Here is a 14,070-nt window from a genome sequence, read left to right as displayed (position 1 = left end):
GGAGTTATAAAACATAATAATATCAAATGTAGATATGTATTGATTTAAATTGCATTGTGTATTTTCTCACCCCATGTTTGGCTATATTTTGAATGTACTAAAATTTTAATTTTAAAAGATAGTTCAGACTTTATAAATTTGCATAATAAAATAAATATATTAAACAAATTTAGCTGACTTAGATATTAAATTTGACATCATTCGTTTTAAAATTATGGTATAAGAACTAGGTATAGTAATAACTAAAAAAATGTACTAATGTAAGATAAATATTAAGCATACATAAACTGTTATATATGGTGCAAATAATGTTATATGTTTGATAAATTGGCCAAAGTATATACTTTTTTTAATTAATCAAGCAGAAAGAGGACCTTAAGAATGTAAAGTTTATCTAGATAGCTTGAAGATTCCTACAGTTCATGTATTTATTAAATGGTAAAATAAATATTAAATATTTGATAAGTACTTTTACTGTTAAATTAGATAGAAAGTTTATATCAGAAACTTAAAGTTCATGTTGTTCGAAGCAAATGCTACAAAAATAGATATTCTGAAAGTTTTTATTACCTAAAATTAAGACATAATCATATGCTAAATGTAATATAAATTTGTAAACTTTTTTGCTACCGAAAGTACACTGTCTAAAAGATAAGCATAATTTATGTTACATGAATATTTAAAGAAATCTAAGTCAGAATGATAGGAAATGTATTATGCAAGTGTCATACAATTTTCATAATAAAACAAATATATAGTCTTGCTAAAATGCTTGCATGAACAAAATTATGCAAAAGCTTTTTTTTTGTGAAGGATTTAATCACTTTTATTGTCCAAAGAAGCAGTATAAAAGAAAATAGCAGAAACTAATATTTTATAATTAAAAACAAAAAACTAAAATAAAAAGATTTTGTTGCATTTTATTAAGATGTGCGGCCACCTTATAATGCTGTCAAACGATTTTCCATGTGTGCTTCAAGAGTGTGGATGAGTTAAATCTTTAAAGAGTTCCAAGCAATCCAACTGACTCTTTTCAATTCTGAAGTGAGAATTGATAATTGTGGAAGAACTGCAATTTCTTAACCAAGCATATTCCACTTATTCTCAATCAAATTAAGATCAAGACAGTGAGTAGGCCACAGCACAGCATGCACTGAATATTTTCTCTTTCACAATATGATCCATAAATATATTGTACATGAATACTGTCCAGTTATCATCCATGAATATGAATCTATAATCAACAGCACCTCAAAACAGGCTCACATAAGGCTCAAGGAATTTGTCTCTACCTTTTAGCAACCACAGACTCTAATCCAAAGAGATGTGGGTATGCTCAATGTTGGATGGCAAACACCCAACATTGTGCATACCCACATTATCATTCCTTTTGAAGTAAAATTATGTCTTTCTGTGACGTTTCTTGGGTGAGAGTATGTCCCACTTCTCTGTATCATTAGCCGACGAAAATCAGTGTCCGGAGTTTGTCACTGAGCATCATATTAGCCCTCCGATGCAAATTCTTCTGCTAATGTTTCAAACTACAGTCTAAATAAGAGTTTTTATGTTCAGACGTGAGAGGAAAGCAAAGGACTGGTTGTCTGGTTTACAGACCAGCATTATCGAATCTTCTATAAACAGTTTAGCTTAAAACTTGTGCTCCTGTGAGAACTGTAAGTACTGAACTGAGTTTTCTGGCTCAACAATCCCTTTGGCGTCTTGTAGTTATTGAGAAATGTAGAACTTGAAGAGCAAGTTTTACTCTTTATTGACCTTGAACAGGATATCAAGTAACATGCCCCATACTTTGAAACCTCTGATACAGTCCTGAAACCACACATTAAGGCACATTCAAAATTTGAGACACATTGGTTTGAAATCGTCCACATTCCAGCATTCCAATGATTGTTTCTTTCAAAAACTTGTCTAGTTGGTGTTTTTGTGACCTCCTTCGGCTTTTATGATCATTTAACCCACCCCTCAGCACAACAAATGAACATAGCCCACTTGATCTCCACATGGCACATGAATCAATTCTGAAATATGCTTACAATTAGCATATGCACATTCTTTCATCTTTAAACAATGAGTCTTGTCAAGTGATTTCGGATAATTTTGTCAATATTTACTCAAGGTCAGCCAGATTTCACAAATCATGATTAACTTTTGGACACCAATATATTTTAAGTTTATACTTATATGAAGATTAGATTATTGGTACTACTAGATTATTGCACTTAATGTGATGATAATAATAAGGTTTAAGCTAATTATGTTTTGTAAAATTTTTTAGTGTCCGTCTGACTTAATTATGCTATTTCCAAATTAAAAGTTATCTTCTTTTGCACTTTAGGCAGTGGATTTTTACCCCTCAGTTTGGCCTGAAAGCTTGCTGCATATGTAGTTAAGAAGTTACAGTTTTACGTAAAAAATTTATGATTTAGTAGATTACATTTGCTTGCATATTTTTAATAACAAATTTATATCTAGACAACCACCATATTAAGTATATTTCAAATAATATATAAATTCTATCATCTGTTGAAGAGCTATTTATGAATAAAATTTAACAAACTTGCACAAATTGCTTATGACATCTGATTTGTTGTTACCTAGTTTGTTTTTTACAATTTGATTAATTTAAGAAGAATTACAAAAAAATAATTCTTTCATCCAAAAGACTAGTGCATGTTTTTTAGTCATCAAACTACATTTTGTAGACAGTTACATTTCTCTGACAAGTCTTTTAGTGTTATTGTTTGTTTATAGAACCCGAAGAATCCTTTTGTGGTAATTCTCTTGTTGAAGAAGGTGAAGAATGTGATGCTGGTTTTATTGGTAGTGAAGATAATGATCCATGTTGTGACAGTGCTTGCAAACTTAAACCCCGTGCTATTTGCAGGTAATTCTTGTTTCTTTTTTCATCTTATTTTTACAAGTTCCTTTTTTTTAAAGTCAAATATTTACAATTTACTAGTCATAAACCAAACTGAAAATCTAGGAAATATGTACATAATCTAAAGCATAAAGAAATACTAAATCATGATCAGGCATAACTTGGACTTAAATGTGTTAACTTTTATAAACTAAAAATACACCAATTTAAGGATTGAAATTTGTTGCATTGAATCGATTATAATATGCATTGTTATATTTTTCAGTGATAAAAATGCACCATGTTGTCGAGGCTGCCAATTAGTTCATAGAGGTATAATATGTCGGGAGTCTCAACCAAGTGCTTGCAAGAAAGAAGCATTTTGCTCATATCCTTTATGTTTAATCTTATAATTTTTTTTGTTTTATATATTACTAACTTTAAAAATCTAAATTCATATCATAAATTTAAAATTATTTTCAAAGATTCCTATCATTGTTTTTCCACAAAACATAAAGTTTTGCACTTAATAGAACATTTAACATCTACTGTAATCCTAGTCTATGTTAGGATTAAAAGAAACTGATATCTGATTGACATTTGCCACATCTACTATAATGTTAATTTATATTAAGATTAAAAGAAACTAATTAAGTTAGAAAATAATATAATAAAAAAATGAGAGAATTACATTGTAATTTTTTATATTCCTAAATAATATAAAGAATATTTTTCATATTCTTAAATTGACTATCTACATCATAGGCAAGATTTACTGCTTCGACTCTCAGAAAAAGATTGCTGCATTAAGATGGTTTTTGGTTTTGGTATTGCCCAAATACTAAAAGGCTGAAAACTACGGCTGTATGTACCTTTTTATCAGAATTTCAGAAAATATCTGGCTTTTTCAGTAATACTGGCTGCGAAAGCCCTGTTTTCAAATCGTCTGTCTTTCTAAGTGTGATGTCCTTCCTGTTCAGAAAGGAGTCAACCCTCAGGCAGGACTACAGACTGCTATTCTTGCCACCATCACTGAAAGATACCCTGTTAACAATTGGATACAGATCTATATTGTCGACTCAGCTGAGGGAATTTCTGGGAGAGTAGGAGTACTATTTGTTTTCTCTAAGTTTTTCCTACTCAAAGAGTTTTTAAGTTTAAATTCAGACAATTTTGATGGAGAAATGTATGCAATTAACCTTGCTTTCCAAAATATTTTGGAGAAGCCTATAAAGAAATCTATCCATCTCCTTGATTGTCACGCTGCATTTCATACAAGAAATTCATACAGTTATACAAAATATGTCCCTCTGCCTACTGTCATTAAAATTAATTATAAAAGTATCATTAACACTCTACTATCTACTGGAAAGGAAATAGTTCTGCAGTTGATTCTTGGCCATTGTGACTTGTAGAAAAATGAAAAAGCAGATAAACTTGCAAAACAAGCATCTCTCTTATCCTCCCAATTCTCCTGCTAACTTGAGAGATGTTTAACAGCCAATAAAACGAAATATTTAAAGTTACGCAGCAATTTTTTGCCAAGAATTCTTTGTTCTTCTTAGGGAAACCTCTTAGCACCATTTGCCCTCTAGGAACCTCGCTAGAGTTATTGAGGTTTTGCGTTTCAGGATTGGTGGTCTAAGCCAGATTTTCAGCAGAATAATGCATCAATTTACGTCAAAATTTTTTCACAATGTTAGTTTTTGGATAACAGAGTGCTTGTCATAAATGGCATGTCCTTTCCTTTATCTTCATTCCCCAAGAACATGTTGGAAGCTATCCTCAGTATCATATACTGATATTTGGTATGTAGGTCAGTTAGTATATACCAAAATAGGGCAGTTTTAGTCTGTGGCAGAGTTTAAGGCTACCATCACTGAAACTTGGCATAATATGGATGCACAATTCTCCGAGTATTAGTAAACGGTAAGCAACATCGCATATTTCAAACTCATTTAAATTTGGTGGTTTTTTTTTTACTATAATCAATAGTGGCTTTATTTTGATAGAACACTTTTTTCTTCTTTTCTTACTTAATTGATTTTTTTCCAAACCAGGTGGAGATAGGAGCGAGTTACTCTTTATAAATATGTGCTTGGATATCAACTTTCTTGATAAACATGTTCTTCAGAATTAAGGTGGTTTTATTTAAGTGTGACACACTGTATAGAAAACCAGCCCAAAATGCAGTATGAGAAGCTTTATAACTAAATTAATACCAGAAAATATGTATAATATTTTTCTACAAGTTTTAATTCAACATATGGTTTGCTTTTGATAATTATTTACTGGTTTGTTATTATTTCTGTTTTTAACTGATTTATGGATCATTGATCATGTAAAGCTGAGCGTAGATAACGATAGCGTAGGTTAAAATTCGTAGTAAAACTTCCAAGTTACTACTTTCAATTGAGTCGGAAAAAGCGTGGCAGCCAATAGTATTACCAATACAGCACGTTCTTTCAATTTAAATTTTAACAAAACAAACAACAAATCAAGGAAGACCTCAGAAGCACATTATAATTCTGTCCAAAAAATAACAAACTGTGATATTTTAAACAGATATAGCAAAATAAGAAATAACATGCTAAACGTGGCAAACCATACACTTTATTTACGTTGTGATATCATTTTTTTAAAATTTGTTTTAAGCTCATGTTCTGTAGGAATTTATAAATTACAGAAAACTCTTATGAACAGTAAAATTATGATTAAATTAAAACACAAATTACAATAAAAGATTTCCTAGAATATTAAGCCTGTTCAAACATTGCCTTGTAAGCATAACATAAGCGGAGGGATACGCAGGAAGTTTTCATAATTTTCTCTGGTTTTAGGAAGCTTGTTATCGTTTACATTTGGTCAACCATCCGTACTTAGTGTTGTATTTTTTTAACATCATCATTACCACCTTCAAGCAAAATTTTTAAGAAATTCAACCTTGTTTGCTGAGTTTTAATTCTCTTCAATGCATTACATTTTGTGTACTTTATTCAGTGAAAACTGATGATTTTATAATGCAGTTTATATTATTTCTGCCGTTATACTAAAAAATTAATCTAACAGTTATTAGAAAAAATAAGTAAAACTATCTAGGGCACTTAAACAGTCTTGAAACAATTCAGAAAATATCAAAATTTTCTTAGGAGAATTCAATATAATTCAAATTGAAGTTTTGTATACTCATTGTTGACAAAACGATGCAATTTTGAAGAAAATAAGTATGCAATTAAGTAAGTTTGCCAGACAACAACACAATCAATTATAAGGTAATAAATTTGTTTATAAGTAGGCAAATGATTTTAATAATTTTGATTCTCAGTAATTTTGTATGGAATTTTATTTTTAAATTGCATATTTATTTATAATTATTGCAGTTATATTGCTTTGTGTCCCCTTGTTATTAATTAATTTCCTTAACTAATGATACTGGTGAGTCACAGGATTGTCCTTCATCGTCACCTCAACCTGATGGGTCTCCATGTATTGACAGGTAGTTTAAAAAGCTTATTTTTATGTTCTACTTCAAAATAAATTTTTCTATTAAAAATAACTTGTAGATTTCTGTTGGAAAATTTGAATTGATTATCACATTCTATTTAAAGTTAAACCCAAATGTAGTTTTTGCATCTTATTTCAGTGTATTGTCTCAAATTCTAGTTTCTATTTCCATACTTATTCTTAGCTTAATTGTGCTCCATGCTCCTTCTTCAATCAAGGCATTTGTAACATTAGTATACCTTATTTAGTTCAGTTCTTAGCATACTTACTTCATAATTGAATTTGCTTTTATTTACATTATTAATTTAAAAAACTAAATTCTTAATGTGCCACAAAAGCAGAAAACTGAATGGGATAAAAAATATATACTTTTTCAGTTAATGCAGTAGAAAGTTGATGTTTTAATTTTTATGAAATGTAAAATTAAATAATAATATAATATTGCTTTAAATTTGCATTTTTTATTAAAATAATTGATTTGTTGCTATTTCATTATACTTATACTTAACCTATACATAAACCTTTCTCAAATTTAGTCATGAAAGAATCTTATAAATTTCATAAAAAATGTTTTAAAATTATTAAAATATTATTCCTTAGCTTAGTTAAAAGTTTTCTTCTTTCTATATTTATTTTATTTTTTACCCAAGAACTATGAATCAATCAAATGAACTAGGAAATAGAGATTCTATCACTAGGTTGCTGCATAGGAAGAAGCTTTTATTTTTATTTTGTGAAGAGCATTTCTGATAATGACATGATAATAACAAATGTAAATAACAGACTTGAAATAGAATAAATGAAGAGGAACATATCGTACTTCCACTGAACATAGAAAATTTGAAAATAGTTTCCCTTCCCTCCAAATGTATGTTAATTTAAATACATTGATTTTAATTTTTGTAGTTAATTAATAGGTTGTATTAAATTTTACACAAAAATGATTCAGGCTTATTCAGATCAATGTTTCCTAATGTTAAGTATAAATATAAAGGAAACATCAAAATTTACTTTAACACAAAATATACTAATAATTACTTATATAAATGTTAATTTGTACAAAATTGAGATAGTTTGTTGAATAATATACATACACAGTTTTTTGAAATGTATTTAATAATAATTCATAATAATAGAACTGAAAGGGGTCTTGTGAACAATATCATAGATAAACAAAAAGAATACCAAAGAGTGATATTTGATATTGATTTACACAGACAAATTTTAGCTTTCTCTCTTAGACATTTTAACTAGATACCTTAATTGACCATTTTTATTGCCCTCTATATGACAAAAAAGGAAATAAGTGGATAAGTGCATGTTTTGTGGTAACTAATAAAAACTATATTTAGTTAATTGAAATTTCTATTCTTCATTTGTTTCTAAGAACCCTACATTTTGAAAATCTTTTTATATACTCTAAAAAAAGGTAGCATTAATTTCAAATGTTTTAAAGTTAAGCATTCACCCAACAGCGAGTGGGGTCAGGGAGGTAAAAATTCCACAATTTCATGACCAATGTCATTATTGTGGCAATGTGGTCAACATTGTACAAGCTGGTTTCCATTGGTCTGAATTTGGGTAGACGTCTAGCCACCAATAGGGAAAAAAAACCATATTTTCAAAGAGACAGCTCGATGCTTTAACCACCAAGCCATTGCTGCGTTTAAATGTTTTTTTATGATGTGAATTAATAAATTTTTCTTTCAGAGGTAAATGTCGTGGTGGAGAATGTGTGCCATTCTGTGAAACACTTAATCTACATTCCTGTTTATGTGATAGAGGTTTGTATTTAATTAATATAATATATAATATAATTGTAATATATAATTATATTGTATAATATAAATATATAATATAATTGTAAAAAATTACTGAAAAATGATGAAAATTACTATTCAATCAAACCTTGATTATACAAACTTCAACAATTAAAAAATTTTTAACCAAGTATATGTTAGTAAAAAATTTTTGCTTCACTTTAAATTGCATTAATAAATGGTTTGTATTGATGTAGACCATTGTTAAGAAAACAATCAAGTTTCTTTAGAAACTTTTAAAATTAAACTAATGTATTTATGTTTCAAAATAAATGTTCAGGGTGTGTGAATTTTAGGTAATATTTCCTCCATTCTTTTTTTCAATTACTACTAAAATCATATTATTACTGGATGTTTTAACTATTTCAACTAATGAATAATGATTCTAGTATAGGAGTATAAAAATGAGATCTTTTCTTATATTATGAACAATAATAATATTTGAGAGCTGAACACACAATTGTGTGATTGAACTTTAATACTATTTTAATTTTTATGTAATTTTATTTAGTATGATTATTCTAAGAAGCTTTCTTTTGAAACACTCTATATTACAACTATTTAATTAACCATTAATTTTATGCTATAGAAATACTGTAGAACTAAAATAAATAGTTGTAGCCCTGTTATTAATTTTATTTAAATATGTGCCTCTTGTTGATATTTTTAAAAATATTTGGCATTATTCCAAAGTTAAGGATAGGTATAACAAGGTAAGGGATTCTGGGCTAGTTTTCTTCAGTGTGAAGTATTTTTCACACTGAAGGAAACTATCACTGAAGTCAAAATTACTTTTTTGTAATAGATTTATAAAATGAAAGCTAGAGTTAGTTGGGACTTTTCTCATAAGTGAAACGTACTGAAATTAGTAAATTTATTTAATGTCAATATTGTAATTCATAGCAATCCCTTTTAGTTTTATGTCCTGTTTTAATTCTGTTCTTGCTAAAAGTTTCTGCTCTTTTCTTTTTTTAAAAAATATACTTGTATATCTTTCAGAGGAAGATGCTTGTAAAAGGTGCTGCCGGCCAACACAAAATTCAACCTGTAAACCCATTGAACCAACTGAAATACTTAGAGATGGCACTCCTTGTATTCATGGATATTGTGAAATGGTATATTTTGTTTAAATATTTATTTTATTGTCTTTTAATAATTGGAGACTTAAGGAATCCATTATCAATTAATAACTTCAGACTTGTCCAGTCTTAATTAATACTTATAGACTTTTACTATTTATATGTCTCTTAATACTATACCAAACATTTAAAGCTTGATTCCATGGGAAATTTCTGTTTAAAATGTTCTTGTTCTCCTCTGCAGAGGATCAAAATTGTGATGGCTTGTTTTTGGATCATCCTCAGGGATGTTTCCCAGACCATCGCCAATAGCCCATTGTGCAGCTCTAGTGCGACATAAATGAACTACAAGAACTGTTTAAAACTGCACAAATATTATATTATTATATGTATGTTTAAACTGTTGTTAATAAGTAAATTCTTTTTTAATTTTATATTTCAAATGGAGACTCAATGCACAAATTTAATGTAATAGGGTAGTAGGTTTTTCTTATATCTAAACTAGTTTTTCAAAAAAAGAAAAGATAAAAAAAAGAGTCTGTTTAAAAGGTCAGTAATCTTCCCATACTTGCTAAGAGATGTAAGTGAACAAATTAGCAAGCAACTTCAATAAAAACTATTTTTAAACTGAAACTATACATTTAGGATTTAAACCAACTAAATTGCAAATGTTAGATGTTTTTAAAACTATATTTTGAATGCAACTTTTAAAATTATTGATTATTGCCTCTTGTTTATATATATATATATAAAGAGAGAGAGAGAGAGATGATTCGACACTTTTATAGTTCTTAAGGAACAAGCTATATATCTTCAAAGCATTTTTACAAAAAATTGGTTAACTTGTAAAGTATACTTACATATTTGAAAAGTGGATTAAGGGTTTAACAATATTTAGTTTCTACTTAACAATATTTTTTCTAGTCTTGCTCTATTCTTGGTTCGTTAAATATTTATAACACCAAAACATTTTTAGCTTCAATCCTTTGAACTTAATCGTTAAAAGAATAAAAAATGGAAACTCTAGAGCTAAAAATAAAGTTATATGTTTAAAATAATGAAAAAAGGAAAGTTGTTTTTCATTTTCTGGCTTTTATTCTTAAGCTCCATTTCATTTACTGTTATTTTCAATTATTTAAAAAGTTTTAAAAGGCTAGCATTTACAATTTTCAGTAAATAAGTTAATAATTTTAAGTAACATTTCTGTATTGTCGAATTAAGAGATTAGCATTAGATTCTATGTAAATTAACTTAGAATACATTATATTATTTCTGTTTTTTATTCTAGCTTTTTGAATTTATAAATTAAATTTTTAATTAAATAGTATATTAATCAAACATTTTACTGAGAGAAAACAGATTTTCTTCTTGATTACAACAAGTACAATTAAACTGAAGTATAACAATAACTCAAAAACACATTTAGACAAATTTTCATATCATTAAATCATACACAAATTATAATATTCATGTTTGCCACCTACAATTTTGAAATGAAAAAAGTATCATTTTAAAAAGATCTCCATATCGTTTTGGAAATAAATTGCTCTTTTTCTATATTTTATTCTTGAAATTTCAACAAAATGTATAGCAATTTGTTTTTGACTTGGTGTATTTTATTAAGTTGGATAGGATTCATTAATACTATAGCTGTAGAGAAGTTTAAGGTAAGTAGTAAACCTAAAATCTGATATGTGGTATTGAAAAGTTGGAATAACTTGTTCAGCTCTTTAATAAAGTTTTGACTATTTGAATTCATACTTAGTTCATTACTCTGAAACAAAACAGTAATAAATGTTCTAAACTATAAAAAATATTTTTCAACAAACAGTAAACATTTTAGGTCTGTTTCTTTGTGTGAACTCTTTATCCTGTCAAATTTTATGAAGAAAAAAATGGAAAAAACGATGTTACAAAGAAGTGATTGAGCAAAAAATTTTCTTTATATGTAATGCAATATCTATTAAAGAAATGTAGTGTAAAATTAATTTTTTTAAATATTTTGTTACTACAATTGAGTAAATTAAAAAGCTGCTTTTATGGCTATATTACTCCACCTGACCCTATCTTCTACTTTATTTATTTAGAATTTTTTGTTGTTAATATTTTTTGGGGATTCTTTTTAATTTAGGGAGAATGCAAGAAAACTGTTCAAGATATCGTTGAAAGATTTTGGGACATTATTGAAGATATTAATATTAATACTGTCAGTAAGTATTAGTTTGCGTAAATGTTTTAGCTTGCTAATTATGTAGAGAATGCACCACTGTGGCATTAATCTTTCTCTTGAGTCTGAAATTCAATAAAGAAAAATATAAATGTTATTTTGAATTTGAAAGAAAATTTAATTATGTAGATCTAATTGATACATTTTATTCCAAAATGTCTGACACGTTGAGTTAATATCAAAAGTAGATTGTATTTTTATTATTACTTTCACTGAAAATAAGTATAGTATCCAAAAAAAATTTTTAATTTTTGGATCTAATGATTGGATTTTCATGTACCAAGATGCAATTAATAGTCAAAATTCAAACCTTAACCTTAATTGTGATAATTAGTATAGATGAAATTTTTAGTTACAAAATCCAACATAAAAATTTACTTCCTCTAAAAAGTATGTACGTACTCTATAAAAAATTGTACTGTAAGGTATAAAAATTTTAATATTCTTTTAAATTCTGTAATTTTAAATGACAAAATCTAAAATGTAAACAAAAAATTTTGAAAAATTAAATATTTTACTTTTTTGAAGTTCTATTACTATAAACTATTAAGCAGATGTTGCTCAAATTTGAATTTTTAGATTTAAAATTACATTGTTTGAAACGAATTATAAAAATTTGTTTATCTTACGATTCACAATTTTTTTTTAATGAAATACTAATAAAAAGAACAGGGGAAATTATTTTTTCATAATTACTTTAACCTAAATTAGTTTTATAATTTTATTATAAAATATTTTTAAACGTAATTAATTATATTTTTATTATTGAATGTTAAAATATTTTGATTTACATAAAGAATTCCAGAAATATGGCAAAATTTCCAAACAAGTAAAATTATCATCACAGGGCTTAAATATTTGATTACTCTTCTAACTGAAATATCATCTTTTCTTCATATTTTGGTTTTCAAAAAAAAGCTATCTTTATTAAGAGAGTCGCAAGGGCACAGAAGATTAAGCGCTTGCCTCTAAATGAGGCGATGCAGGTTCAAATCCCAGGAATGTCCGAGTGATTTTAATTCCTCCAACTCATGTCGATCATGGGTTTGACTTAAAATATACCCAGTGAGCATGAGCTGTAATCTCTTTGCTGTTAGAGTAACTGTGCTAGGTTTTTGAGGTTTTACTGTCCATCTAACCTAAGTTCCATCAAAAAATCTCCTAGGAAAGCTTGTTCATAGTTATAATAATTTGGAGTTGAACATTGAGAGTCATAAATCCAAAAAGGGATTGGCTGTTCAACATCAGCTATATTGAATAATAAAAAAAATCTAATTAACAAGAAAAAGTTGAGTTTTATGACTGATTTAGTAACTTAAAATATAGTCTGCACCAATTAACTAGCATACTAACTATCCCTTAAACCATTAAGACATATATTGGTACAGGAAAATCTAATCATTACATCATAAGATATTCAGAATATTTTTTTCATGGTACATTACTAAAAATATTTCTGCGTAATTGCTGAATCAAAATATTCAATTCTGTAAATTTTTAATTTTATGTCAAGGATTAAGATAAATGTCTGTTTCAAAGCCTTCATTTCCTTAGCTAAAAAATTTCATAAATGTTATTTACTTGTCCCTATACGATCAATTTTATGTATTTTTATTATTCTTGTATATATTTTGCTTTAATTAAAAATGGTATTAAAAAACATTAAAGTTTAATACTCAAATCGCTATGTTACTTTGGCAAATTTGGTGTTAATTTTCCCAGTCAAGCACAGTTTGTCCTTTAATAAACATGGGGGAAAAATTATTTTCTCTGCAAGAAACCAACCAGATTATGCTGCAAACTAGTTGATTATGTTAATATTAAAACTGGACACAATTGAAGCCAATAAAGATATAAATTATGCAATTATTATTGAGTCTTTGTGCAATAGTTAAAACAGGCATTGAAATTGCTTATTATAACCATTTTATTAATGTTACTTTTGTATTCATTGCTTAAGATTTATTTCTTTTCTGTAGTGAAATTTTTGAATGACAACATTGTGGGAACAGTCGTTATTGTTTCTCTAGTGGTTTGGATTCCTGCTAGTTGCTTGATCAGCTACGTTGTAAGTTATATTTTCTTAATTCTCCAAGTTTTTAGACAATTTCGAACTCTTTTTTTTTTCTTAACAACTCATATCACATAAATAGTAAAATAGATAGAAGAACTTTCAACACTTTGTTCTTTTTATTATTTTGTTTTTAAATTTTAAATAATCGAGTTTGGTGTCATTGAAAAATTGTAAATGTTATTATGCTAGGTTATTATTAAGTTAAGGCAAGGTTTGCCAATCAGTTTTTACCTTCTTGCAATTTTTATGAAATCAAAGCCCTACAAAGCTTAAAATTGTGATATTTAATGAATTACTTGATACGCCTCAATATAAAGAGCAATTATTTACCAAGCCTTTAACCAAATCCAAGTCTTCACTATGATTCTCATTAAGGATTAATTTCAATTAACCCCTCTTCTACAGTTCTTAGTTATTCAGTTTAAATATATTTAAAAATTTAATTAAATGGTCTTGGCCCTTATGTTCCACTTCTTTATTAAAAATGAAAA

The 14,070-nt window shown here is 27.5% G+C and overlaps 1 protein-coding gene across 1 annotated transcript in view; it reads left to right on the top strand.

Moving 5' to 3' along the window:
- The window catches only part of Tace (ADAM 17-like protease Tace), a 35,377-nt gene that overhangs the window by 16,196 nt on the left and 5,111 nt on the right, over positions 1 to 14,070 (top strand). Inside the window, exons 11-17 of the mRNA XM_087156087.1 lie at positions 2,770 to 2,902; positions 3,162 to 3,263; positions 6,309 to 6,371; positions 8,090 to 8,163; positions 9,199 to 9,314; positions 11,410 to 11,488; positions 13,485 to 13,573. Coding sequence (XP_087012213.1) covers positions 2,770 to 2,902; positions 3,162 to 3,263; positions 6,309 to 6,371; positions 8,090 to 8,163; positions 9,199 to 9,314; positions 11,410 to 11,488; positions 13,485 to 13,573 — 656 coding nt within the window. The remainder of the gene's footprint in view (positions 1 to 2,769; positions 2,903 to 3,161; positions 3,264 to 6,308; positions 6,372 to 8,089; positions 8,164 to 9,198; positions 9,315 to 11,409; positions 11,489 to 13,484; positions 13,574 to 14,070) is intronic.

The sequence above is a fragment of the Parasteatoda tepidariorum genome, chromosome 12, assembly GCF_982258835.1.
Source record: "Parasteatoda tepidariorum strain Cologne lab strain chromosome 12, Ptep-v5.0, whole genome shotgun sequence".
In the NCBI taxonomy this organism is placed as follows: domain Eukaryota; kingdom Metazoa; phylum Arthropoda; class Arachnida; order Araneae; family Theridiidae; genus Parasteatoda; species Parasteatoda tepidariorum.
This window is presented reverse-complemented; position numbering and strand designations above follow the sequence as displayed.